Genomic DNA, 25,889 nt, shown 5'->3' with positions numbered 1-25,889 from the left:
CGCGTTGCAATTTGGTGCAGTCGCCGCACAGTCAAATCGACGCATGCGGAGACATCCGCATACATCGGCATGGCCTGCATACCTAATGGTAAAGATAGGGTACGCATTCTGACGTAGGCGAAGCTGAGCGGAGGAGGCACGGCGGCGGGCGGAGCTTCATGGAGGACATATGCAGCCCTCCGCAGCAGCTCCATCTGCAAATGTGAAACCAGCCTTAACTCATCAAAGTGAAACATCTCTTTGACTAGTGCAGAAAGTCACATATCATATGTTACGTTAAAAAAATAAAAATAAATAAAAAGTTCACTTTCACTGGGGATAAAATCCAAGTTTACCATTCCATAGGTCAGGAGCTTAACCACTCAGCCATCAGCTGAACTAGCAGTGAATGGATCCCTTTTCTTCCCTTATGAGGTGAACCATTCAGGTACTGCATGGAGGGTAAAGCAGGAGGATAATAAGAATGTCAGATATTAAAAGTGGAGCATGATTGGAGTTTGTATGATGACCTGCATAACTTAAAGAAAAATAAATAATAATCAAACATGGGGGATTTGAACCCAGAAAAAGCTCAACTCTAAGGACCACAGACAGCAACCTTACCATAGCACCACCAGCACTAGTGATACCAGGTACTAATTTTATGAGATGAACAATTCAACTACTGTAGTGAGGGAATCTGAATAACCTTTTGATTCTGATGTTTGAATGTTTCAGGTATCAGACTCAGGTATCAGACTCAGGTATCAGAGTCAGGTATCAGAGTCAGGTATCAAAGTCAAATATCAAAGTCAGGTATCAGACTCAAGTATCAAAATCAGGTATCAGAGTCAGGCATCAGACAGAGTATTTCTGATGTTTCACTTTGATATGTGATCATGTCCTAAAATGAACACTGTACAAATGAAAAGCTCAGCAAATGAATTTTAGAGGAAACAATTATTTACTCAATTTTCAATTTTTTTTGCCTGCAAAAAAAGATAATTGGTTAAAAAGATAATTACTGTAAATATAAACTGAAATATTGAATAATTTGTTTGTCTGAATGCGAAAGTCTGCCTGATATTTAAATATTTTTTAATATGGTTTTTATCAAAATTTGACTTTTTATGAATTTGTTCTAGAATTTACAACCATTGCAAATGTTTCTGAGGTGAAAGAAAACATGACCATGGGGTCCACTTTGGTCACTAATCCGAATGGAGGCTTTGTGGTAAGGAAATCCTAACAGAAAATTGATTACTGCTGTGTTAATGCATATTGTGGATAAGCCTTAAAGTAGTTGTCCATTTTGCAATTTTTTTCCTAAAAATTATTCAAAACAGCATAAAAATATTTTATAAAAATTAAATGATATTCACTGGATAACACCACTGCCACTTGCGTTTCAATATTGTTCACCTGCTGATTTCCAGTTCCTTCTATAGTCAAAATGTCATTATTCTGGGACCTGTGACCAATAACCAGTAATAACTGTCTGAAATGGGTCATCCTGGTAAAGAAAGAAGGAATATGAGATCAGAAGGTCTCTTGGGAAGTATCAAAACAATCAGGTGCATCTAAAGTGGGCAAACCCTAAGAGTATCGATTGCAGGGATTTGACACTTGGGTTCTCTACCGATCCTTTGATTGAAGGAAGCACGGTAAAATTAGCTCTGTTATTATGCCTTGAGTCGGGAATAGTGCATAGAAAAGTTGTATTTCTGAATTTATTTCTTCCATTCTTTCCCAGGCTTGTGGCCCTCTCTATGCGTACCGATGTGGAAGTTTGCATTATACAACTGGAATTTGTTCTAATGTCAGTTCTTCATTTCAAGTTTTGAACTCAATTGCACCAGGAGTGCAAGGTATGGTACATGGTGTCATAAAATATTATCCATAACATCGCAGTCTGTCTTCTCAACTGTGGATGATATCTTCTCCAGAATGTGTCACACAACTGGATCTGGTGATCGTTCTTGATGGATCTAACAGTGTCTACCCTTGGGTCAGTGTGACAGAATTTTTACAGAAACTATTTAAAAAAATGACAATACACCCGTCTCAAACACAGGTAAATACGATGTACTATCTTCATTCAAGACACCTCTTGTATACCAGTCCTCTATCTCCTGATAGCAACCACATAGGTTGTTCTGAGTTTTATCATTTGATTTTCAGGCATTAGACAAAATTCAGAAATTTTTCAACATGTTTCAAACATGTATTTTCTCCTCTTCCACCATAGTTGGACCCAAGAGATTGCAAAGCCTTTGCAAAAACAAATATGGTTCTCACATAAATACTGATTTAATAATAATAAAAACTGAAAATGTAGGCCCCTTAAAAAATAGTGAGGAAAGAATGGTTGTAGATGACGAGGAAAAAGCTAACATATTAAACACCTTCTTCTCCACGGTATTCACAGTGGAAAATGAAATGCTAGGTGAAATCCCAAGAAACAATGAAAACCCTATATTAAGGGTCACCAATCTAACCCAAGAAGAGGTGCGAAACCGGCTAAATAAGATTAAAATAGATAAATCTCCGGGTCCGGATGGCATACACCCACGAGTACTAAGAGAACTAAGTAATGTAATAGATAAACCATTATTTCTTATTTTTAGGGACTCTATAGCGACAGGGTCTGTTCCGCAGGATTGGCGCATAGCAAATGTGGTGCCAATATTCAAAAAGGGCTCTAAAAGTGAACCTGGAAATTATAGGCCAGTAAGTCTAACCTCTATTGTTGGTAAAATATTTGAAAGGTTTCTGAGGGATGTTATTCTGGATTATCTCAATGAGAATAACTGTTTAACTCCATATCAGCATGGGTTTATGAGAAATCGCTCCTGTCAAACCAATCTAATCAGTTTTTATGAAGAGGTAAGCTATAGGCTGGACCACGGTGAGTCATTGGACGTGGTATATCTCGATTTTTCCAAAGCGTTTGATACCGTGCCGCACAAGAGGTTGGTACACAAAATGAGAATGCTTGGTCTGGGGGAAAATGTGTGTAAATGGGTTAGTAACTGGCTTAGTGATAGAAAGCAGAGGGTGGTTATAAATGGTATAGTCTCTAACTGGGTCGCTGTGACCAGTGGGGTACCGCAGGGGTCAGTATTGGGACCTGTTCTCTTCAACATATTCATTAATGATCTGGTAGAAGGTTTACACAGTAAAATATCGATATTTGCAGATGATACAAAACTATGTAAAGCAGTTAATACAAGTGAAAATAGTATTCTGCTACAGATGGATCTGGATAAGTTGGAAACTTGGGCTGAAAGGTGGCAGATGAGGTTTAACAATGATAAATGTAAGGTTATACACATGGGAAGAAGGAATCAATGTCACCATTACACACTGAATGGGAAACCACTGGGTAAATCTGACAGGGAGAAGGACTTGGGGATCCTAGTTAATGATAAACTTACCTGGAGCAGCCAGTGCCAGGCAGCAGCTGCCAAGGCAAACAGGATCATGGGGTGCATTAAAAGAGGTCTGGATACACATGATGAGAGCATTATACTGCCTCTGTACAAATCCCTAGTTAGACCGCACATGGAGTACTGTGTCCAGTTTTGGGCACCGGTGCTCAGGAAGGATATAATGGAACTAGAGAGAGTACAAAGGAGGGCAACAAAATTAATAAAGGGGATGGGAGAACTACAATACCCAGATAGATTAACGAAATTAGGATTATTTAGTCTAGAAAAAAGACGACTGAGGGGCGATCTAATAACCATGTATAAGTATATAAGGGGACAATACAAATATCTCGCTGAGGATCTGTTTATACCAAGGAAGGTGACGGGCACAAGGGGGCATTCTTTGCGTCTGGAGGAGAGAAGGTTTTTCCACCAACATAGAAGAGGATTCTTTACTGTTAGGGCAGTGAGAATCTGGAATTGCTTGCCTGAGGAGGTGGTGATGGCGAACTCAGTCGAGGGGTTCAAGAGAGGCCTGGATGTCTTCCTGGAGCAGAACAATATTGTATCATACAATTAGGTTCTGTAGAAGGACGTAGATCTGGGGATTTATTATGATGGAATATAGGCTGAACTGGATGGACAAATGTCTTTTTTCGGCCTTACTAACTATGTTACTATGTTACATGGCTCAAGATAGTTAACCCTATTAAAATTCAGATAGATGTTACAATTTAACTTTATGCCCAAATCCCTTAAAAAGTCACAACAATTTCAATACATTTTAAATAAGTTATATAATGTATACAACCCCTGGCAAAAATTATGGAATCACCGGCCTTGGAAGATGTTCATTCAGTTGTTTAATTTTGTAGAAAAAAAGCAGATCACAGACATGGCACAAAACTAGTCATTTCAAATGGCAACTTTCTGGCTTTAAGAAACACTAAAAAAAACCAAGAACAAAAAATGTGGTAGTCAGTAATGGTTACTTTTTTTGACCAAGCATAGGGGGAAAATTATGGAATCACTCAATTCTGAGGAAAAAAATGATGGAATCACCCTGTAAATTTTCATAACCAAAACTAACATCTGCATCAAATTAGATCTACTCATTAGTCTGCATCTAAAAAGGAATGATCACACCTTGGAGAGCTGTTGCACCAAGTGGACTGACACGAATCATGGCTCCAACACGAGAGATGTCAATTGAAACAAAGGAGAGGATTATCAAACTCTTAGAAGACGGAAAATCATCACGCAATGTTGCATAAGATGTTGGTTGTTCACATTCAGCTGTGCCTAAAATCTGGACCAAATACAAACAACATGGGAAGGTTGTTAAAGGCAAACATACTGGTAGACCAAGGAAGACATCAAAGCATCAAGACCGGAAACTTATAGCAATATGTCTCCAAAACAGGAAATGCACAACAAAACAAATGAGGAACGAATGGGTGGAAACTGGAGTCAATGTCTGTGCCCGAACTGTTAGAAACTGTCTAGAGGAAAAAGGATTTACATACAGAAAAGATAAACGAAAGCCATCATTAACACCTAAACAAAAAAACACAAGGTTACAATGGGCTAAGGAAAAGCAATCGTGGACTGTGGATGACTGGATGGAAGTTATATTCAGTAATGAATCGCGAGTGCAACTCTGCATTGAGCAAGGTGATGATGCTGGAACTTTTGTTTGGTGCCGTTCCAAAGAGATTTATAAAGATGACTGGATGAAGGGAACATGCAAATTTCCACAGTCATTGATGATATGGGGCTGCATGTCAGGTAAAGGCACTGGGGAGATGGCTGTCATTACATCTTCAATAAATGCACAAGTTTACGTTGATATTTTGGACACTTTTCTTATCCCATCAATTGAAAGGATGTTTGGTGATGATGAAATCATTTTTCAAGATGATAATACATCCTGCCATAGAGCAAAAACTGTGAAAACATTCATTGAAAAAAGACACATAAGGTCAATGTCATGGCCTGCAAATAGTCCGGATCTCAATCCAATTGAAAATCTTTGGTGGAAGTTGAAGAAAATGGTCCTTGACAAGGCTCCAACCTGCAAAGCTGATCTGGCAATAGCAATCAGAGAAAGTTGGAGCCAGATTGATGAAGAGTCCTGTGTGATACTCATTAAGTCCAGGCCTCAGAGACTACAAGCTGTTATAAAAGTCAGAGCTGGTGCAACAAAATACTAGTGATAAACACCAAAAAAGGACACATTCAAGAAAAAACACCAAAAACAGGCAAAGATGCTTACCTGTCTAAATAGGCCTCAATACAAATGCACAAGCAGGGTGCAGCGGACCCAAACAAAATAGCAAATGCACAGGTGCAATGCCTAATGAAACAGCCAGCCTTCAATAAGGGTTTGGAGTGATGCTTTGGAGTGTTTTTTTGTTTGTTTGTTTTTCATGATTCCATAATTTTTTTCCTCAGAAATGAGTGATCCCATAATTTTTATCCTATGCTTGGTTAAAAAAAAGGAACCATTGCTGACTACCACATTTTTTGTTCTTAATTTCTTTTACTGTTTCTTAAAGCCAGAAAGTTGCCATTTGAAATGACTTTAGTTTTGTGCCATGTCTGTGATCTGCTTTTTTTTTTACAAAATTAAACAACTGAATGAACATCCTCCAAGGACCGTGATTCCATAATTTTTGCCAGGGGTTGTAGGTGCTTCTCACAAAATTTCAGTATTATCAAAAAGTTAATTTATTTCAGTTCATTGCAAACAGAGTGATCTATTTCAAGTGTTTATTTCTGTTAATGTTGATGATTATGGCTTACAGGCAATGAAGACCCAAAAGTCATTATCTCAGTAAATTAGAATACTTTATAACATCAACCTGAAAAATTATTTTAAAATACGAAATGTTGGCCTACTGAAATGTATGTGTTCAGTAAATGCATTCAATATTTGGTCGGGGCTCGTTTGGCATCAATTAATGCATCAATGTGGCGTGGCATGGCATGGAGGTGATCAGCCTGTGGCACTGCTGAGGTGTTATGGAAGCCCAGGTTGCTTTGATAGCAGTCTTCAGCTCGTCAGCATTGTTGGGTCTGGTGTCTTTCATCTTTCTCTTGACAATACCCCTTAGATTCTCAATGGGATTAAGGTCAGGTTAGTTGCTGACCAATCAAACACAGTGATACTGTTGTTTTTAAACCAGGTATTGGCACTTTTGGCAGTGTGGATAGGTGCCAAGTCCTGCTGGAGAATGAAATTTACTTCTCCAAAAAGCTTGTTGGCAGAGGGAGGCATGAAGTGCTCTAAAATTTCCTGGTAGACGGCTGCGCTGACTTCGGTCTTGATAAAACACAGTGGACCTACACCAGCAGATGACATGGCTCCACAAACCATCACTGATTGAGGAAACTTCACACTAGACCTCAAGCAGCCTGGATTGTGGCCTCTCCACTCTTCCTCCAGACTCTGGAACCTTGATTTCCAAATGAATTGCAAAATTTACTTTCATCTGAAAACAACACATTGCTCCGCTGAGCAACAGTCCAGTTCTTCTTCTCCTTGGCCCTGGTTAGAGGCTTCTGGCGTTGTCTATTGGTCATGAGTGGCTTGACAAAAGGAATGCAACACTTGTAGCCCATGTCCTGGATATGTCTCTGTGTAGAGGCTTATGATGCAATGATTCCAGCAGCAGTCCACTCCTTGTGAATCTTATCCAAATTTTTAATTGGCCTTTTCTTATCAATCCTTTCAAGGTTGCGGTTATCCCGGTTGCTTGTGCACCTTTTTCTACCACACTTTTTTCTTCCACTCAATTTTATAATAATATGTTTGGATGCAGCACTCTGTGAACAGCCAGCTTCTTTAACATTGACCTTTTGTGGCTTACCCTCCTTGTGTAGTGTGTCAATGACACCTTATGGACATTTGTCATGTCAGCAGTCTTCCCCATGATTGTGAAGCCTACTGAAACAGGCTAAGGGACCTTTTTAAACACTGAGGAAGCCTTTGCAGGTGTTTTTGTTAATTATTCTAATTTACTGAGATAAGACTTTTAGGTTTTCATTGGCTGTAAGCCATAATCATCAACATTAACAGAAATAAACACTTGAAATAGATCAATCTGTTTGTAATGACTCTATATAATATATGAGCTTCACTTTTTGCATTGAAGAACTGAAATAAATTAACTTTTTGATGAAATTCTAATTTTGTGAGAAGCACCTATTTTATCATAGAAATCTGCTTATTTCTCCACCTCTGAGTCACTTCTCCTCATGCCTCTTGAACTCAACATTTACTCTGAAGACAGTTGAAATGTGTTTTGTTAGATAGCAGAGGTATCAGATTACAACTGCTTATTTAAGTCTATTGAGAGGCAAAATGATAGCAGAAAGGAGCTTTGTAAGAGAACAGACTTACTAGAGAGTTGCAGCTTTCCAGTAAGTGTTTTATCTCACTCCAGAGCTGGATTCACAGCTATGCTGCTTAGACATTTAGATTTGTGCTTTTTCCAATGCCATGAACCAACATAAAGAAGTTGATCATCCATCACTGTGCTGAAAACTTACTAGTTTCTTTCATGGCTCCGTTATTATTGTAGGTTTCAATAGTTCAGTATGGTGAAAACGTCACTCATGAGTTTAACTTGAATACTCATTCCTCTACGGAAAGTGTACTGCAAGCAGCAAGCAAGATAAAGCAAAGAGGAGGCTCTTCAACATTGACAGCTCTTGGCATTAATACAGCAAGGTATGTGTAAAAAGATGGGTATTTTTTTCAACAATAATTTGCAAAGAGTTTTTTTCAGGATGGTTTCTTGAATCCATAACTGAAACTCTGCTAACCTGGGCAGTAACACAAGACCTTATGATTCAGCTTAGCATAACTGCAAATTTGCAAGTCATCAGTATGGAAATGTTGCTCAACAATGCTTCGGAGGGTTATACTAAAATGAAGGACACATTAGCTGGGACCCAGCCTTTTCCAGCAACTGGAATGTAGTGCAAAATGGACATATTCATAATTATTATTATTATTTATTATTATAGCGCCATTTATTCCATGGCGCTTTACATTTGAGGAGGGGTATACATATTAAAAACAGGTACAATAATTTTGAGCAATACAAGTCACAACTGGTACAGGGGGAGGGAGGACCCTGCCCACCAGGACTCATAATCTACAAGGGATGGGTGAGGATACAGTAGGTGAGGATAGAGCTGGTCGTGCAGTGGTTGGTCGATTGGTGGTTACTGTAGGTTGTAGGCTTGCCAGAAAAGGTAGGTCTTCAGGTTCTTTTTGAAGGTTTCGATGGTAGGTGAGAGTCTGATATGTTGTGGTAGAGAGTTCCAGAGTTGGGGTGATGTGCGAGAGAATTCTTGTCTGCGATTGTGGGAAGAGGAGATAAGAGGGGAGTAGAGAAGGAGATCTTGTGAGGATCGGAGGTTGCGTGCAGGAAAGTACCAGGAGACGAGGTCACAGATGTATGGAGGAGACAGGTTGTGGATGACTTTGTAGGTCATGGTTAGGCTTTTGTACTGGAGTCTCTGGGCAATGAGGAGCCAGTGAAGGGATCGACAGAGGGGAGAGGCCTGGGAATAGGGGGGGACAGGTGGACTAGTCGGGCAGCAGAGTTTAGAATAGATTGGAGGGGTGCAAGAGTGTTAGAGGGGAGGCCACAAAGCAGGAGGTTACAGTAGTCGAGGCGGGAGATGATGAGGGCATGGACTAGGGTTTTGCAGATTCTTGGTTTAGGAATGTACGGTTCCGTGAAATATTTTTGAGTTGAAGGCGGCAGGAAGTGGAAAGGGCCTGGATATGCGGTTTGAAGGAGAGATCAGTGTCAAGGATTACCCCGAGACAGCGAGCTTGTGGGACTGGGGAGAGAGGGTAGCTGTTTACTGTACTGGATAGGTTAATTGGGGGGGGTTGCGTGAGATGGGGATAAGACAATGAATTCTGTTTTGTCCATGTTAAGTTTTAGAAATCTAGTGGAGAAGAAGGATGAAATAGCGGATAGACATTGAGGGATTCTGGTTAGTATGGTGGTGAAATCTGGTCTTGAGATGTAGATCTGTGTGTCATCAGCATAGAGGTGATACTGAAAACCGTGAGATTCTATGAGTTGTCCCAGGCCAAAAGTGTACATGGAGAAGAGCAGGGGCCCTAGAACTGAACCTTGCGGGACTCCGACAAATAGGAGGCAAGGTGAGGAGGTGGTGTGTGAATGGGAGACACTGAATGTTCGGTCAGTTAGGTATGACGAGATCCAGGATAGGGCCGAGTCTGTGATGCCAAGGGATGAGAGGGTCTGTAGTAATAGGGAATGGTCCACTGTGTCAAAGGCAGAGGACAGGTCCAGGAGGAGGAGGATAGAGAAGTTTTGCTTGCTCTTGGTGGTTAATAGGTCATTGGTGACCCTAGTAAGGGCAGTTTCAGTGGAGTGGTGTGACCGGAAGCCTGATTGTAAGCGGTCGAAAAGGGAGCAGGAAGATAGATGGGAGGACAGTTCAAGATGGACGTGTTGTTCCAGTAGTTTTGAGGCATAGGGGAGAAGTGATATAGGGCGATAGCAAGATACAGAGGATGGGTCAAGGGAGGGCTTTTTGAGGATAGGTCTGATTTAGGCATGTTTAAAGCTTGAGGAGAAAACACCAGTTGTTAGTGATAGGTTGAAGAGATGGGTTAGAGTTGGAATGAAGACAGTGGCGAGGTTTGGGATGAAGTGGGAAGGGATTGGGTCAAGTGCACAGGTGGTGAGATGCGATCTTGAGAGTAGAGTAGAGAGTCGATCTTCTGTAATGGTGGAGAAGTTGGTTTTTGAGGTGGAGGGCTGAGTAGTTGGGAGGAAGGGCTCTGGAGGTTGTCGACGAAGACTGTCTCTGATGTTCTCAATCTTCTGCTTGAAAAATGAGGCAAAGTCTTCAGCTGAGATGAGTAGGGAGGGAGGAGGTGCTGTGGGATGGAGGAGAGAGTTGAAGGTGTTGAATAACTGTTTAGGGTTGTGAGACAGGGAGTATATGAGAGACGAGAAGTAGGTTTGTTTAGCTGTGGCGAGTGTGGTCTTGAAAGTAGTGAGGGACCGTTTGAATGCAATAAAGTGCTCGTTGGAGTGGGATCTTTTCCATCTCCGCTCTGCAGCCCTGGAAGCTCACCTCAGTTCTTTGGTCAGGCTGGTGTGCCAGGGCTGTCTGTTGATTTTGCGAGCTTTGTTATGTGTGACAGGGGCAAGAGATTCCAAAGCTGCAGCTATTGTGGTGTTATATAGAGCGGTAGCGTCATCCGCATTGTGTAGGGAACTTATGTCTGTGAGAGGGAGGAGGGATTCAGAGAGTGAATGTAGATCAAGGTGTTTAAGATTTCTGCGAGGGTGTGCATGTTTGTGGGGTGGGGATTGTAGACAAGTAGTGGAGAGGGAAGAGAATGTGAGTAGACTGTGGTCAGAATAAGGAAGAGGTGAGTTAGAGAGGTAAGATAGGGAGCAGAGGCGGGTGAAGATGAGGTCCAATGTGTGACCATCTTTGTGAGTGGCTGCAGAAGACCATTGAGTGAGGCCGAAGGAGGAAGTGAGAGATAGAAGTTTAGTGGCAGCTGAGAGGGAAGTGTCAATGGGTATGTTGAAGTTGCCCATGATGATAGTGGGGATGTCCGCAGAAAGGAAATTAAGTAGCCAGGTGGTGAAGTGGTCAAAGAAGGTGGTGGCTGGCATTGGGGGGCGGTAAATGACAGCCAGTTGGAGGTTAATGTCAGGTATTTGCAATTTGTAATGAAAAAATACTTTAAAACTCTTAGTTCTCTACAGTTAACAGATACCAAAAACAAAGCAATACCACAAGGACCAAAATAAGAAAAATTTATAAAAGGCGTAGGAATATTAAAATATGGCTTTATTAAAAGAAATGCCAATGATTACATAATCAAAAAGAAATACTTATTAAAAACATAAACAATTCCGCGCAACAACAGGATTTCAGGGCTGTATATATTTACCAGCAATATGACCTCCACAATACCAGGATTAAAATAAAAGGCTGTACAAGAAGCACTATAAGTGCAAAAAAAGGGGGATACAAAATTATCTTATATAAAAAAAATAATAATAATAATGTGTAAATCTGCTCACATGGCAATATGAAGTGAATTGGTGTTTACAAGGCTAATAAAATTAGCACCTATAAAGTGCACATACAAAATAGAAAATATTGCACAAGTAAAACCATAAAACATCAACCAATGTGTAAAAAAGGGGGGTGAGGGGGTTATTTTAACCCTATAATGTAAACCACAATTACTTAAATAAAGTGCAATAATGAAAAAGTGATAATGTGCCAAAACCTAACTAAGATCAAGTAGAATGCACACTTGCAGACAGCTACCACAGGTTAGGTGTTATGACCTGGTGGTCAGGACAATAATGGACCTGGTGGTTAAGAGCACACGGAATGACCTGATAGTTACTAATAATATAGGACGAGCTCTGAGACGTGGGAACTCTGCTGACCGCAATCCCTAATCCTATCACACACACTAGAAATAGCCGTGGAGCGCTCCTGACGCTCCCTAGGCACCTCGTCACAGCCTAAGGAACTAGCTAGCCCTAAAGATAGAAAAATAAAGCCTACCTTGCCTCAGAGAAATTCCCCAAAGGAACAGGCAGCCCCCCACATATAATGACTGTGAGTAAAGATGAAAATTACAAACACAGAGATGAAATAGATTTAGCAAAGTGAGGCCCGACTTACTGAACAGACAGAGGATAGGAAAGGCAGCTTTGCGGTCAGCACAAAAAACTACAAAAAGACCACACAGAGGGCGCAAAAAGACCCTCCGCACCGACTCACGGTGCTGAGGCGGTCCCTCATCGTCCCAGAGCTTCCAGCAAGCAAGACAACAATCAAAATAGCAAGCTGGACAGAAAAATAGCAAACCAGAGAAAAACAAGCAGGAACTTAGCTTCTGCTGGGAAGACAGGTCACAAGAACGATCCAGGAGTGAACTAGACCAATACTGGAACATTGACAGGTGGCATGGAGCAAAGATCTAAGTGGAGTTAAATAGAGCAGCCAGCTAACGAATTAACCTCGTCACCTGTGGAAGGAACCTCAGAAGCCGCAGCCCCACTCACCACCACCAGAGGAAGCCCATGGACATAACCAGCCGAAGTACCATTCATGACCACAGGAGGGAGCTTGACAACAGAATTCACAACAGTACCCCCCTTGAGGAGGGGTCACCGAACCCTCACCAGAGCCCCCAGGCCGACCAGGATGAGCCAAATGAAAGGCACAAACCAGATCGGCAGCATGAACATCAGAGGCAAAAACCCAGGAATTATCTTCCTGACCATAACCCTTCCACTTGACCAGGTACTGGAGTTTCCATCTCGAAACACGAGAATCCAAAATCTTCTCCACCACATACTCCAACTCCCCCTCAACCAACACCGGGGCAGGAGGATCAACGAATGGAACCACAGGCGCCACGTATCTCCGCAACAATGACCTATGGAATACATTATGGATGGCAAAAGAAGCTGGAAGGGTCAAACGAAACGACACAGGATTGAGAACCTCAGAAATCTTGTACGGACCAATGAAACGAGGCTTAAACTTAGGAGAGGAAACCTTCATAGGAACATAACGAGACGACAACCAAACCAAATCCCCAACACGAAGTCGGGGACCCACACAGCGTCGGCGGTTAGCGAAACGTTGAGCCTTCTCCTGGGACAATGTCAAATTGTCCACCACATGAGTCCAAATCTGCTGCAACCTATCCACCACAGTATCTACACCAGGACAGTCTGAAGACTCAACCTGCCCTGAAGAGAAACGAGGATGGAAACCAGAATTGCAGAAAAACGGCAAAACCAAAGTAGCCGAGCTGGCCCGATTATTAAGGGCGAACTCAGCCAAAGGCAAAAAGGACACCCAATCATCCTGATCAGCAGAAACAAAGCATTTCAGATATGTTTCCAAAGTCTGATTAGTTTGTTCGGTTTGGCCATTTGTCTGAGGATGGAAAGCCGAGGAAAAAGACAAATCAATGCCCATCCTAGCCAAAAGGCTCGCCAAAACCTCGAAACAAACTGGGAACCTCTGTCCGAAACGATGTTCTCCGGAATGCCATGTAAACGAAACACATGCTGGAAAAACAATGGCACCAAATCAGAGTCGGAAGGCAATTTAGCAAGGGTACCAAATGGACCATCTTAGAGAAGCGATCACAAACCACCCAAATGACCGACATCTTTTGAGAGACAGGGAGATCCGAAATAAACTCCATAGAGATATGCGTCCAGGGCCTCTTCGGGACCGGCAAGGGCAGAAGCAACCCACTGGCACGAGAACAGCAGGGCTTAGCCCGAGCACAAGTCCCACAGGACTGCACAAAAGAACGCACATCCCGTGACAAAGAAGGCCACCAAAAGGATCTAGCCACCAAATCTCTGGTACCAAAGATTCCAGGATGACCAGCCAACACCGAACAATGAACCTCAGAGATGACTCTACTAGTCCATTTATCAGGGACAAACAGTTTCTCCTCTGGGCAACGGTCAGGTCTATCGGCCCGAAATTTTTGCAGCACCCGCCGCAAATCAGGGGAGATGGCAGACAAAATTACCCCCTCTTTGAGAATACCCGCCGGCTCAGGAACACCCGGAGAGTCGGGCACAAAACTCCGTGACAGGGCATCAGCCTTCACATTCTTAGAGCCCGGAAGGTACGAAACCACAAAATCAAAACGGGAGAATAATAGCGACCATCGAGCCTGTCTAGGATTCAACCGTTTGGCAGACTCGAGATAAGTAAAATTCTTGTGATCCGTCAAAACCACCACGCGATGCTTGGCTCCTTCAAGCCAATGACGCCACTCCTCGAATGCCCACTTCATGGCCAACAACTCTCGATTGCCAACATCATAATTGCGCTCAGCAGGCGAAAACTTTCTAGAAAAGAAGGCACATGGTTTCATCACCGAGCCATCAGAACTTCTTTGTGACAAAACTGCCCCTGCTCCAATCTCAGAAGCATCAACCTCGACCTGAAACGGAAGCGAAACATCTGGCTGGCACAACACAGGGGCAGAAGAAAAACGACGCTTCAACTCCTGAAAAGCTTCCACAGCCGCAGAAGACCAATTGACCACATCAGCACCCTTCTTGGTCAAATCAGTCAACGGTTTAGCAACACTAGAAAAATTACTGATGAAGCGACGATAAAAATTAGCAAAGCCCAGGAACTTTTGCAGACTCTTCACAGATGTCGGCTGAGTCCAATCATAAATGGCATGGTCTTTAACAGGGTCCATATCGATAGTAGAAGGGGAAAAAATGAAACCCAAAAATGAGACCTTCTGAACTCCAAAGAGACACTTTGACCCCTTCACAAACAAAGAATTCGCATGAAGGACCTGGAACACCATTCTGACCTGCCTCACGTGAGACTCTCAATCATCCGAGAAGACCAAAATATCATCCAAATATACAATCAGGAATATATCCAGGTACTCTCGGAAAATGTCATGCATAAAGGACTGAAATACTGGTGGAGCATTGGAAAGCCCGAATGGCATAACCAGGTACTCAAAATGGCCCTCGGGCGTATTAAATGCTGTTTTCCATTTATCGCCCTGTTTAATACGCAAAAGATTATACACACCACGAAGATCTATCTTGGTGAACCAACTAGCCCCCTTAATCCGAGCAAATAAATCAAACAGCAGCGGCAAAGGGTACTGAAATTTGACTGTGATCTTATTAAGAAGGCGGTAATCAATACAAGGTCTCAAAGAACCATCCTTCTTGGCCACAAAAAAGAACCCTGCTCCCAATGGTGACGACGACGGGCGAATATGACCCTTCTCCAAGGATTCCTTTACATAACTCCGCATAGCGGCGTGCTCTCGCACAGATAAATTGAACAGTCGGCCCTTAGGAAACTTACTATCAGGAATCAAATCGATAGCACAATCGCAATCCCTATGAGGAGGTAGGGCACTGGATTTGGGCTCATCAAATACATCCTGGTAATCCGACAAAAACTCCGGGACTTCAGAAGGGGTGGATAACGAAATAGACAACAATGGAACATCACCATGTACTCCCTGACAACCCCAGCTGGACACAGACATAGATTTCCAATCCAATACTGGATTATGGACCTGTAGCCATGGCAACCCCAAAACGACCATATCATGCAGATTATGCAACACCAAAAAGCGAATAGCCTCCTGATGTGCAGGAGCCATGCACATGGTCAATTGGGTCCAGTACTGAGGCTTATTCTTGGCCAAAGGCGTAGCATCAATTCCTCTCAATGGAATAGGATACTGCAAGGGCTCCAAGAAAAAACCACAGTGCCTAGCAAACTCCAAGTCCATTAAATTCAGGGCAGCGCCTGAATCCACAAATGCCATAACAGAATAGGATGACAAAGAGCAGATCAGAGTAACGGACAAAAGAAATTTCGACTGTACCATACCAATGGTGGCAGACCTAGCGAAACGCTTAGTGCGCTTAGGACAATCGGAGATAGCATGAGTGGAATCACCATAGTAAAAACACAGCCCATTCCGACGTCTGTGTTCTTGCCGTTCAGCTCTGGTCAAAGTCCTATCACATTGCATAGGCTCAGGTCTATGCTCAGATAATACCGCCAAATGGTGCACAGCTTTACGCTCACGCAAGCGTCGATCGATCTGAATGGCCAAAGACATAGACTCATTCAGACCAGCAGGCATGGGAAATCCCACAATGACATCCTTAAGGGCTTCAGAGAGACCCTTTCTGAAAATTGCTGCCAGGGCACATTCATTCCACTGAGTGAGTACAGACCACTTCCTAAACTTCTGACAATATATCTCTACCTCATCCTGACCCTGACACAGAGCCAGCAAGATTTTCTCTGCCTGATCGACTGAATTAGGTTCATCATAAAGCAATCCGAGCGCCAGAAAAAACGCATCAACATCACGCAATGCCGGATCTCCTGGCGCAAGGGAAAATGCCCAGTCTTGAGGGTCGCCACGTAACAAAGAAATAATGATTTTCACTTGTTGAACAGGGTCACCTGAGGAGCGAGGTTTCAAAGCAAGAAACAATTTACAATTATTTTTGAAATTCAGAAACTTAGATCTATCCCGAAAAAACAAATCAGGAATTGGAATCCTAGGCTCTAACATTGGATTCTGAACCACAAAATCTTGAATGTTTTGTACCCTTGCAGTGAGATTATCCATACAAGAGGACAGACCTTGAATGTCCATATCTACACCTGTATCTTGAACCACCCAGAGGTAAAGGGGAAAAGAGAGACAAAACACACTGCAAAGAAAAAAAATGGTCTCAGAACTTCTCTTATCCCTCTATTGAGATGCATTAATACTTTGGGCCACCTGTACTGTTATGACCTGGTGGTCAGGACAATAATGGACCTGGTGGTTAAGAGCACACGGAATGACCTGATAGTTACTAATAATATAGGACGAGCTCTGAGACGTGGGAACTCTGCTGACCGCAATCCCTAATCCTATCACACACACTAGAAATAGCCGTGGAGCGCTCCTGACGCTCCCTAGGCACCTCGTCACAGCCTAAGGAACTAGCTAGCCCTAAAGATAGAAAAATAAAGCCTACCTTGCCTCAGAGAAATTCCCCAAAGGAACAGGCAGCCCCCCACATATAATGACTGTGAGTAAAGATGAAAATTACAAACACAGAGATGAAATAGATTTAGCAAAGTGAGGCCCGACTTACTGAACAGACAGAGGATAGGAAAGGCAGCTTTGCGGTCAGCACAAAAAACTACAAAAAGACCACGCAGAGGGCGCAAAAAGACCCTCCGCACCGACTCACGGTGCGGAGGCGCTCCTTCTGCGTCCCAGAGCTTCCAGCAAGCAAGACAACAATCAAAATAGCAAGCTGGACAGAAAAATAGCAAACCAGAGAAAAACAAGCAGGAACTTAGCTTCTGCTGGGAAGACAGGTCACAAGAACGATCCAGGAGTGAACTAGACCAATACTGGAACATTGGCAGGTGGCATGGAGCAAAGATCTAAGTGGAGTTAAATAGAGCAGCCAGCTAACGAATTAACCTCGTCACCTGTGGAAGGAACCTCAGAAGCCGCAGCCCCACTCACCACCACCAGAGGAAGCCCATGGACAGAACCAGCCGAAGTACCATTCATGACCACAGGAGGGAGCTTGACAACAGAATTCACAACAGTTAGGGGTGATGGCGTCTGCCTGGATTTACATATCTCAGTGTGCAAATGTACAGCCAAAGTTATAAATGTTGCATATACCTGGGGGGCTCTCTCCTGTGCCAGCGCGGAACTTCCGGACCTCCTGACTGCGCACGCGCCGGATACACCCGGGCTGCAGCGTTTTGAATTCAGGACGCACTATATAAACCCCCAGCCACATAATGGGGGATAATGCTGCAACAATCTATGAAGCAATATCTAAAACTAAGTCTTATCTTATGCAAAAGGTGTGCAATAAGAGAAAACATTGACACTTATTCCTTCCCTTCAGGAGACTTCATCAAAAATGCTAAAATCTTCTGAGCATATTTCCCCAGTAAGGATTGCATGTTGTGCGCGAAGTAGTGGAAAGTAAATATCATATAATAGATCCTTCTTCTGTCCCTAACATATCCGAATATGGAAACGCAACATGTCTATGATCCCCCGCTGAATTATGACGCTTGGTGTATATCCTGTCCGCAAGGAATGCGAAGACTTCTAAATGGAATTATCTTTAGATTTTCGGGATGAGTTTTACCAGACTAAAGCATGACATATTTAGATTCTCAAACAATATATAGTATCGAGTATTTCTCCTCTGCAGCCGCTCTTACTACTGGAAAATTTTGAGCCCCTGAAACAAACTGAAGGAGGAAATGACTTCTGTGAAATATAATGTTCTGGCCACTTCTCGCAGTGATAAGTCATGGTATTATAAGACTACGATCACTTCTCCTTAAACAAAAAAAGAAAATCTCTTCGTTCTTGGGTCTTCCTCTTCTTAATGTTGTGAAAGCCAAGAGTTGTGTGCAAGTTTAGTTACCATTGATATTTCCCTAGTTAAGAAAAACAACTTTGTGAATCACCTTGCAAATGTTGCAATCATTTCCACTTTGGTGACTTTTTTTGGACTATCAAAAATTAACTTATAGCTGCACGATAATGCGAAAATCACATCGCTGCTCTCTTAGCATATGGCGCACTACACAAATAGCACAGGTGCCCCAGTGGGATTTTTATGCAGTGTAGTGTGCCATATGTTAAAAGGAATCTGTCACCAAGTTTTTGCTCTTTAATCTGAGAGCAGCATAATGAAAGGGCTCAGACCTTGATTCGAGTGATGTATCACTTACAGGACAGATTATCACTACAGGACTGGTTGTCTCGTGCCATGTAGTCCTTCTGCTCTGTATAACCCCGCCCCCAACCACTGATTGGCAGTGTACACAGTAAGCTGCTAATCAGTGATGTGGGTGGGCTGTCCCGAGCTCAGGATTCAGTGAACTGCTAAATCTGCCTTGGAGAGAGAATAATTTTATCAAAATTACAGCAGGTATCCCAGTAAGTGATACATTTCTGGAATCAGGGTCTCAAACTCTACGTTACGCTGCTCTCAGATTACATAGCAAAAACTTTCTGACATATACCCTTTAATATGGCAATTGCTACATCTGTAATGTTTGACTTTCATTTTAGCTAGATCAATTGGGTGATATTGACATGCAAAGGTGTAACAGCCACTAACATGACGGCACTGTCCAAGGGCAGCACTGTAGTGATAGTGGAGCACACCTACACTCTTTGCCAAGAAACCTGTCAAGTGGACATCTATTACCTCTGAAGCCCTAGCTTATCTTGGAGAGTTGGGTTGCCGCAGTCCAGGAAAGGCAAAGCATATCCTCTAATATCCCCAAATGAGCCCAGTCTCTGTCGAAGTAATGGGCCCTACATGTTCAAGGTGTATGTGAACTTCGAGCTAATTCTTACAACTTGGGTCCATTTTTTTGTGGCTTGAAGCACATATAAAATATTAGATCTCCACTGAGTTTACAAGGCCAATTAAAGTATGGATAAGAGTGGTCCAGTACAATCATTTTGCCCACCGTCTCCATTGGTGGTTTCCATTGTTTGCATGAAAGAAAAGACAGATGCCATACCTTCAACTGCACTGTGCTGCTCAAAAAAGTCTATCCATGACATTTCAGAAAATGTCAATAAGGTCTCGTGTCTTCCAGGATGTGGTTTTCACTTCAAGAAAAAAAAAATGTAAGAAACCTCAAAGACAAAGGAAGTTAATTTCAGTTTACGGAGCAGAAATTCTAAAAAATTTAAAAAATGAAGTTTATGTAGCGATGAACTCTTCATTGAGTAAGTTAAGAAGTTGGGATTTGGCTTTACCATAGTCCGAACACAACTACCATGTGACATAATTACGTAAAGGGATCAAGCACTCCATATTAACCCCTTCTCGACATATGACACTTCATAGTTCAGGTCCCTATCTTAGGCTACGTTCACATTTGCGTTGTGCGGTGTAGCGTCGACGACGCAACGCACAACACATGCAAAACACATGCAAAAATGCATTGTTTTGTGACGCATGCGGCCATTTTTGGCTTGATTTTGGACGCAAAAAAAATGCAACATGCAGCGTCCTCTGCGCCCTGACGCTTGCGCCAAAAATGACGCATGCGTCACAAAACACAAGACAACGCATGTCCATGCGCCCCCATGTTAAATATAGGGGCGCATGACGCATGCGTCGCTATGCATCGCCGAACCTGCGCCCGACGCAACGCAAATGTGAACGTAGCCTTAGATGTAAGCTCATCATTGCTGGCAGGTAATAGCTGTGATGCACAGCCATCATCTGCCTCTAACAGCAGCAGTTGGAGATGAGCTCTCTTCGCTGCTGATAATCACTTACTGCCTATCTTGGACAGCGACATTTACAGTGCACAAACCGGGACAGTATGCTGTTTGCCCCCGATGTCTGTCATGATGGTACGCCTATAAAAACTCGCATATGGCTAGTCTCTTAGGAGACCGATTTAGTATAAGGCGATTCCCTAAGGAAACTGACAAATTGAAACAAAAATTTCAACCATTAATAATAAAGAAATATAAAAAAAAACATACAATACACATATTTTGTATAATGGGGTCTATAAAAGTCCAGTCTGTCAAAAAATATACAATTAATTTACTCAATCGGTACATGTGTTAATGCGAAAAAAAAAAAATAGAATACCAAAATTGCATTTTTTGGTTGCCACAGCCCTGTGAAAAAGTACAGTACAAAGCTAATAAGCTGCCATATCAACCACAAAATGGTATAAATAAAAATGTCAGCTTGTCATGCAAAAAACCACAAAAAGAAAACATTATTGGTCTCAGAAACTAGCGTCACAAGCTAATTTTTTTTTTTAAGTAAAAAAAAATTATACAAGGTTTGTATCGCTGTGACAATACTGTCCTGGAAAATCACGCTGACTAGTAATTTTTACAAAACAATAAATAACATGAAAGCAAAAAAAAAAAAAACAATTACAGAATGGCATTTTTTTTTTTGCTATTTCACTGCTCTTGGATTTTATTTCCCATTTTCACTGTATTGTAAAATTATTAAAGCCATTCAAAACTACAACTCGTCCTGCAAAAAAACAAGCTCTCATATGTCTATATGGACAGAAAAATAAAAAAGCTATGGCTCTTGGAATAAGAGGAGGAAAAAATAAAAGCGCAAAAAATGGAAAATCGCCATGTCAGGCAGGATTTAAATATGTTTTTACATTCTATATTTATTGTTTTCCTCCTGCTTTTGGTCTCTGAGGTCAGTGCCTCATCTTCATCTCCATACCCAGAACACGAGTCCTAAACTTAGGCCGGGATCACATTTGCGTGTGCAATGTGAGAAACTCGCACGAGTCTCTCGCATCAATAACCGGCACTGCCGCCGGCTCTCAGGAACGGAGTGTTCAGCTGCATAGACATACATGATGTAGCCGCACATTCCGGTCCCGAGTGTCGGCGGCAGTGCCGGGTATTGATGCAAGAGACTCACGTGAGTTTCTCGCATTGCACTCGCAAATGTGACCCCGGCCTTACTGACATGATCACATACCAATACCCGACATTTGTTGTATATTTCAGAAAAGAAGCCTTTAGTGAAGAAAGAGGCGCTCGGAGAGGAGTAAAGAAAGTCATGGTGGTTGTGACAGATGGGGAATCTCACGATGGTTTTCTCTTGAAAAATGTGACTGGTGAATGTGAACGTGATGGGATTGAAACTTATGCCATTGCTGTAAGTATTTTGTAATGGCCTGGTAAATTAAATGGCTATGCACACTATGCACACTAAAAGCATCCATATTTTTCTACCAAAATATTGATCTTAAAGGGCCACTGTCACCCCCTCCAGCCGTTATAAACTAAAAGAGCCACCTTGTGCAGCAGTAATGCTGCATTCTAACAAGGTGGCTCTTTTAGTTTCAGGTTCAAGTATACCCCAAATAAAGCGATTTTATACTTAGCCACAATTCCTGTCTCTAGCCAGGGAGGCGGGTCCTCACTCCCCAGCTCTAACCGCTCCTCTGCCGTCACTCCAATCTTCCTGCGCTTTCGGCGCCGCCCCCTCAGCGCAGTGTACGTTTCAAAACCGGCGCCTGCGCAGTGTACTGCTGGGCTGCGCAGATGCAGTAAGCTCTGGCCATCTGACGTCCCAACCAGGCTTGCAGACTGCACCTGCGCGGGCATTGCGGCCAGCCACCTTTGGAATCCCCGCACTGTGTTATGCATTATGCACAGTGCGGGGTGGGGACTCCATAGGTGGCTGGCCACAATGCCCGAGCAGGTGCAGTCTGCAAGCCTGGCTGGGACGTCAGATGGCCAGAGCTTGCTGCATCTGCGCAGCACAGCAGTACACTGCACAGGCGCCGGTTTTGAAACTTACACTGCGCTGAGGGGGCGGCGCCGAAAGCGCAAGAAGATTGGAGTGACAGCAGAGGAGCGGTTAGAGCTGGGGAGTGAGGACCCGCCTCCCTGGCTAGAGACAGGAATTGTGGCTAAGTATAAAATCGCTTTATTTGGGGTATACTTGAACCTGAAACTAAAAGAGCCACCTTGTTAGAATGCAGCATTACTGCTGCACAAGGTGGCTCTTTTAGCTTATAACGGCTGGAGGGGGTGACAGTGGCTCTTTAAATGGTATTTAAAAGGAACCTGACAGCTGGAAAAACACCTATAGGCTGGAGTCACACTAAACGTATGAATAACGCGTCTGAGTCTCCCTGCCGAGAGTCGCACAAGTGTAATGCAAGTGTCATGCGAGTAGATATATATGATTGATATCATTATGATTTAACCCCTTTACCCCCAAGGGTGGTTTGCACGTTATGGACTGGGCCAATTTTTACAATTCTGACCACTGTCCCTTTATGAGGTTATAACTCTGGAACGCTTCAACGGATCCCAGTGATTCTGACAAAGTTTTCTCAGGACATATTGTCCTTCATGATAGTGGTAAAATTTCTTTGATATTACCTGCTTTTATTTGTGAAAAAAACGGAAATTTGGCGAAAATTTCGAAAATTTCGCAATTTTCCAAATTTGAATTTTTATGCAATTAAATCACAGAGATATGTCACACAAAATACTTAATAAGTAACATTTCCCACATGTCTACTTTACATCAGCACAATTTTGGAACCAACATTTTTTTTTGTTAGGGAGTTATAAGGGTTAAAAGTTGACCAGCAATTTCTCATTTTTACAACACCATTTTTTTTAGGGACCACATCTCATTTGAAGTCATTTTGAGGGGTCTATATGATAGAAAATACCCAAGTGTGACACCATTCTAAAAACTGCACTCCTCAAGGTGCTCAAAACCACATTCAAGAAGTTCATTAACCCTTCAGGTGTTTCACAGGAATTTTTGGAATGTTTAAATAAAAATGAACATTTAACTTTTTTTCACAAAAAATTTACTTCAGCTCCAATTTGTTTTATTTTCCAAGGGTAACAGGAGAAAATGGACCACAATCGTTGTTGTACAATTTGTCCTGAGTACGCCGATACCCCACATGTGGGGGTAAACTACTGTTTGGGCGCATGACAGAGCTCGGAAGCGAAGGAGAGCCATTTGACTTTACAATGCAAAATTGAATGGAATTGAGATGGGATGCCATGTTGCGTTTGGAGAGCCACTGATGTGCCTAAACATTGAAACCCCCCACAAGTGACACCATTTTCAAAAGTAGATCCCCTAAGGAACTTATCTAGAGGTGTGGTGAGCACTTTGACCCACCAAGTGCTTCACAGAAGTTTATAATGCAGAACCGTAAAAATAAAAAATCGTTTTTTTCACAAAAATTATTTTTTCCCCCAATTTTTTATTTTCCCAAGGGTAAGAGAAGAAATTGGACCCCAAAAGTTGTTGTACAATTTGCCCTGAGTATGCTGATACCCCCTATGTGGGAGTAAACCACTGTTTGGGCGCATGGGAGAGCTCGGAAGGGAAGGAGTGCCGTTTGACTTTTCAATGCAAAATTGACAGGAATTGAGATGGGATGCCATGTTGCAATTGGAGAGCCACTGATGTGCCTAAACATTGAAACCCCCCACAAGTGACACCATTTTGGAAAGTAGACCCACTAAGGAACTTATCTAGATGTGTGGTGAGCATTTTGACCCACCAAGGGCTTCACAGAAGTTTATAATGCAGAGCCGTAAAAATAAAACAAACATTTTTTCCCACAAAAATTTTTTTTTAGCCTCAGTTTTGCATTTTCTCGAGGGTAACAGGAGAAATTGGACCCCAAAAGTTGTTATCCAATTTGTCCTGAGTGCGCTGATACCCCATATGTGGGGGGAACCACCGTTTGGGTACATGGGAGGGCTCGGAAGGGATAGAGCGCCATTTGGAATGCAGACTTAGATGGAATGGTCTGTAGGCATCACATTGCGTTTGCAGAGCCCCTAATGTACCTAAACAGTAGAAACCCCCACAAGTGACACCATTTTGGAAAGTAGACCCCCTAAGGAACTCATCTAGATTTGATGTGAGAGCTTTGAACCCCCAAGTGTTTCACTACAGTTTATAACGTAGAGCCGCGCAAATAAAAAAAAAAATTTTTCCACAAAAATTATTTTTTATCCCCCAGTTTTGTATTTTTTTGAAGGTAACAGGAGAAATTGGACCCCGAAAGTTGTTGTCCAATTTGTCCTAAGTATGCTGATACCACATATGTGGGAGGGAACCACCGTTTGGGCGCATGGGAGGGCTCAGAAGGGAAGGAGCGCCATTTGGAATGCAGACTTAGATGGAATGGTCTGCAGGCGTTACATTGCGTTTGCAGAGCCCCTAATGTACCTAAACAGTAGAAACCCCCACAAGTGACCCCATATTGGAAACTAGACCCCACAAGGAACTCATCTAGATGTGATGTGAGAACTTTGAACCCCCAAGTGTTTCACTACAGTTTATAACGCAGAGCCGTGAAAATAAATAAAAAATCCTTTTTTTTCCCACAAAAATTATTTTTTAGCCCCCAGTTTTGTATTTTCCCAAGGGTAACAGGAGAAATTGGACCCCAAAAGTTGTTGTCCAATTTGTCCTGAGTACGCTGATACCCCATATGTTGGGGTAAACCCCTTTTTGGGCACATGGGAGAGCTCGGAAGGGAAGGAGCACTGTTTTACTTTTTCAATGCAGAATTGGCTGGAATTGAGATCGGACGCCATGTCACAATTGGAGAGCCCCTGATGTGCCTAAACAATGGAAACCCCCCAATTATAACTGAAACCCTAATCCAAACACACCCCTAACCCTAATCCCAACCCTATTCCCAACCGTAAATGTAATCCAAACCCTAACTTTAGCCCCAACCCTAACCCTAATTTTAGCCCCAACCCTAACTGTAGCCTTAACCCTAGCCACAACCCTAGCCCTAACCCTAGCCCTAGCCCCAACCCTAGCCCTAACCCAAGCCCTAACCCTAGCCCCAACCCTAACCCTAGCCCCAACCCTAACCCTAACCCTAACCCTAGCCCTAACCCTAACCCTAACCCTAACCCTAACCCTAGCCCTAACCCTAAACCTAGCCCTAACCCTAACCCTGATGGGAAAATGGAAATAAATACATTTTTTAAATTTTTCCCTAACTAAGGGGGTGATGAAGGGGGGTTTGATTTACTTTTATAGCGGGTTTTTTAGCGGATTTTTATGATTGGCAGCCGTCACACACTAAAAGACGCTTTTTATTGCAAAAAATATTTTTTGTGTTAACACATTTTGAGAGCTATAATTTTTCCATATTTTGGTCCACAGAGTCGTTTGAGGTCTTGTTTTTTGCGGGACGAGTTGACGTTTTTATTGGTAAAATTTTCGGGCACGTGACATTTTTTGATCGCTTTTCTTTCCGATTTTTGTGAGGCAGAATGACCAAAAACCAGCTATTCATGAA

General features: G+C 42.6%; 1 protein-coding gene across 1 annotated transcript in view; it reads left to right on the top strand.

The window, feature by feature from the left end:
* The window catches only part of ITGA1 (integrin subunit alpha 1), a 345,166-nt gene that overhangs the window by 158,064 nt on the left and 161,213 nt on the right, over positions 1-25,889 (top strand). The window contains exons 4-8 of the mRNA XM_069748575.1: positions 1,125-1,213; positions 1,733-1,847; positions 1,926-2,053; positions 7,997-8,145; positions 21,577-21,727. Coding sequence (XP_069604676.1) covers positions 1,125-1,213; positions 1,733-1,847; positions 1,926-2,053; positions 7,997-8,145; positions 21,577-21,727 — 632 coding nt within the window. The remainder of the gene's footprint in view (positions 1-1,124; positions 1,214-1,732; positions 1,848-1,925; positions 2,054-7,996; positions 8,146-21,576; positions 21,728-25,889) is intronic.

This window comes from Ranitomeya imitator, chromosome 1 (genome assembly GCF_032444005.1).
Source record: "Ranitomeya imitator isolate aRanImi1 chromosome 1, aRanImi1.pri, whole genome shotgun sequence".
Taxonomy (NCBI): Eukaryota; Metazoa; Chordata; class Amphibia; order Anura; family Dendrobatidae; genus Ranitomeya; species Ranitomeya imitator.
The sequence above is the reverse complement of the archived record's forward strand: the minus strand, read 5'-3'. Positions and strand labels throughout refer to the sequence as shown.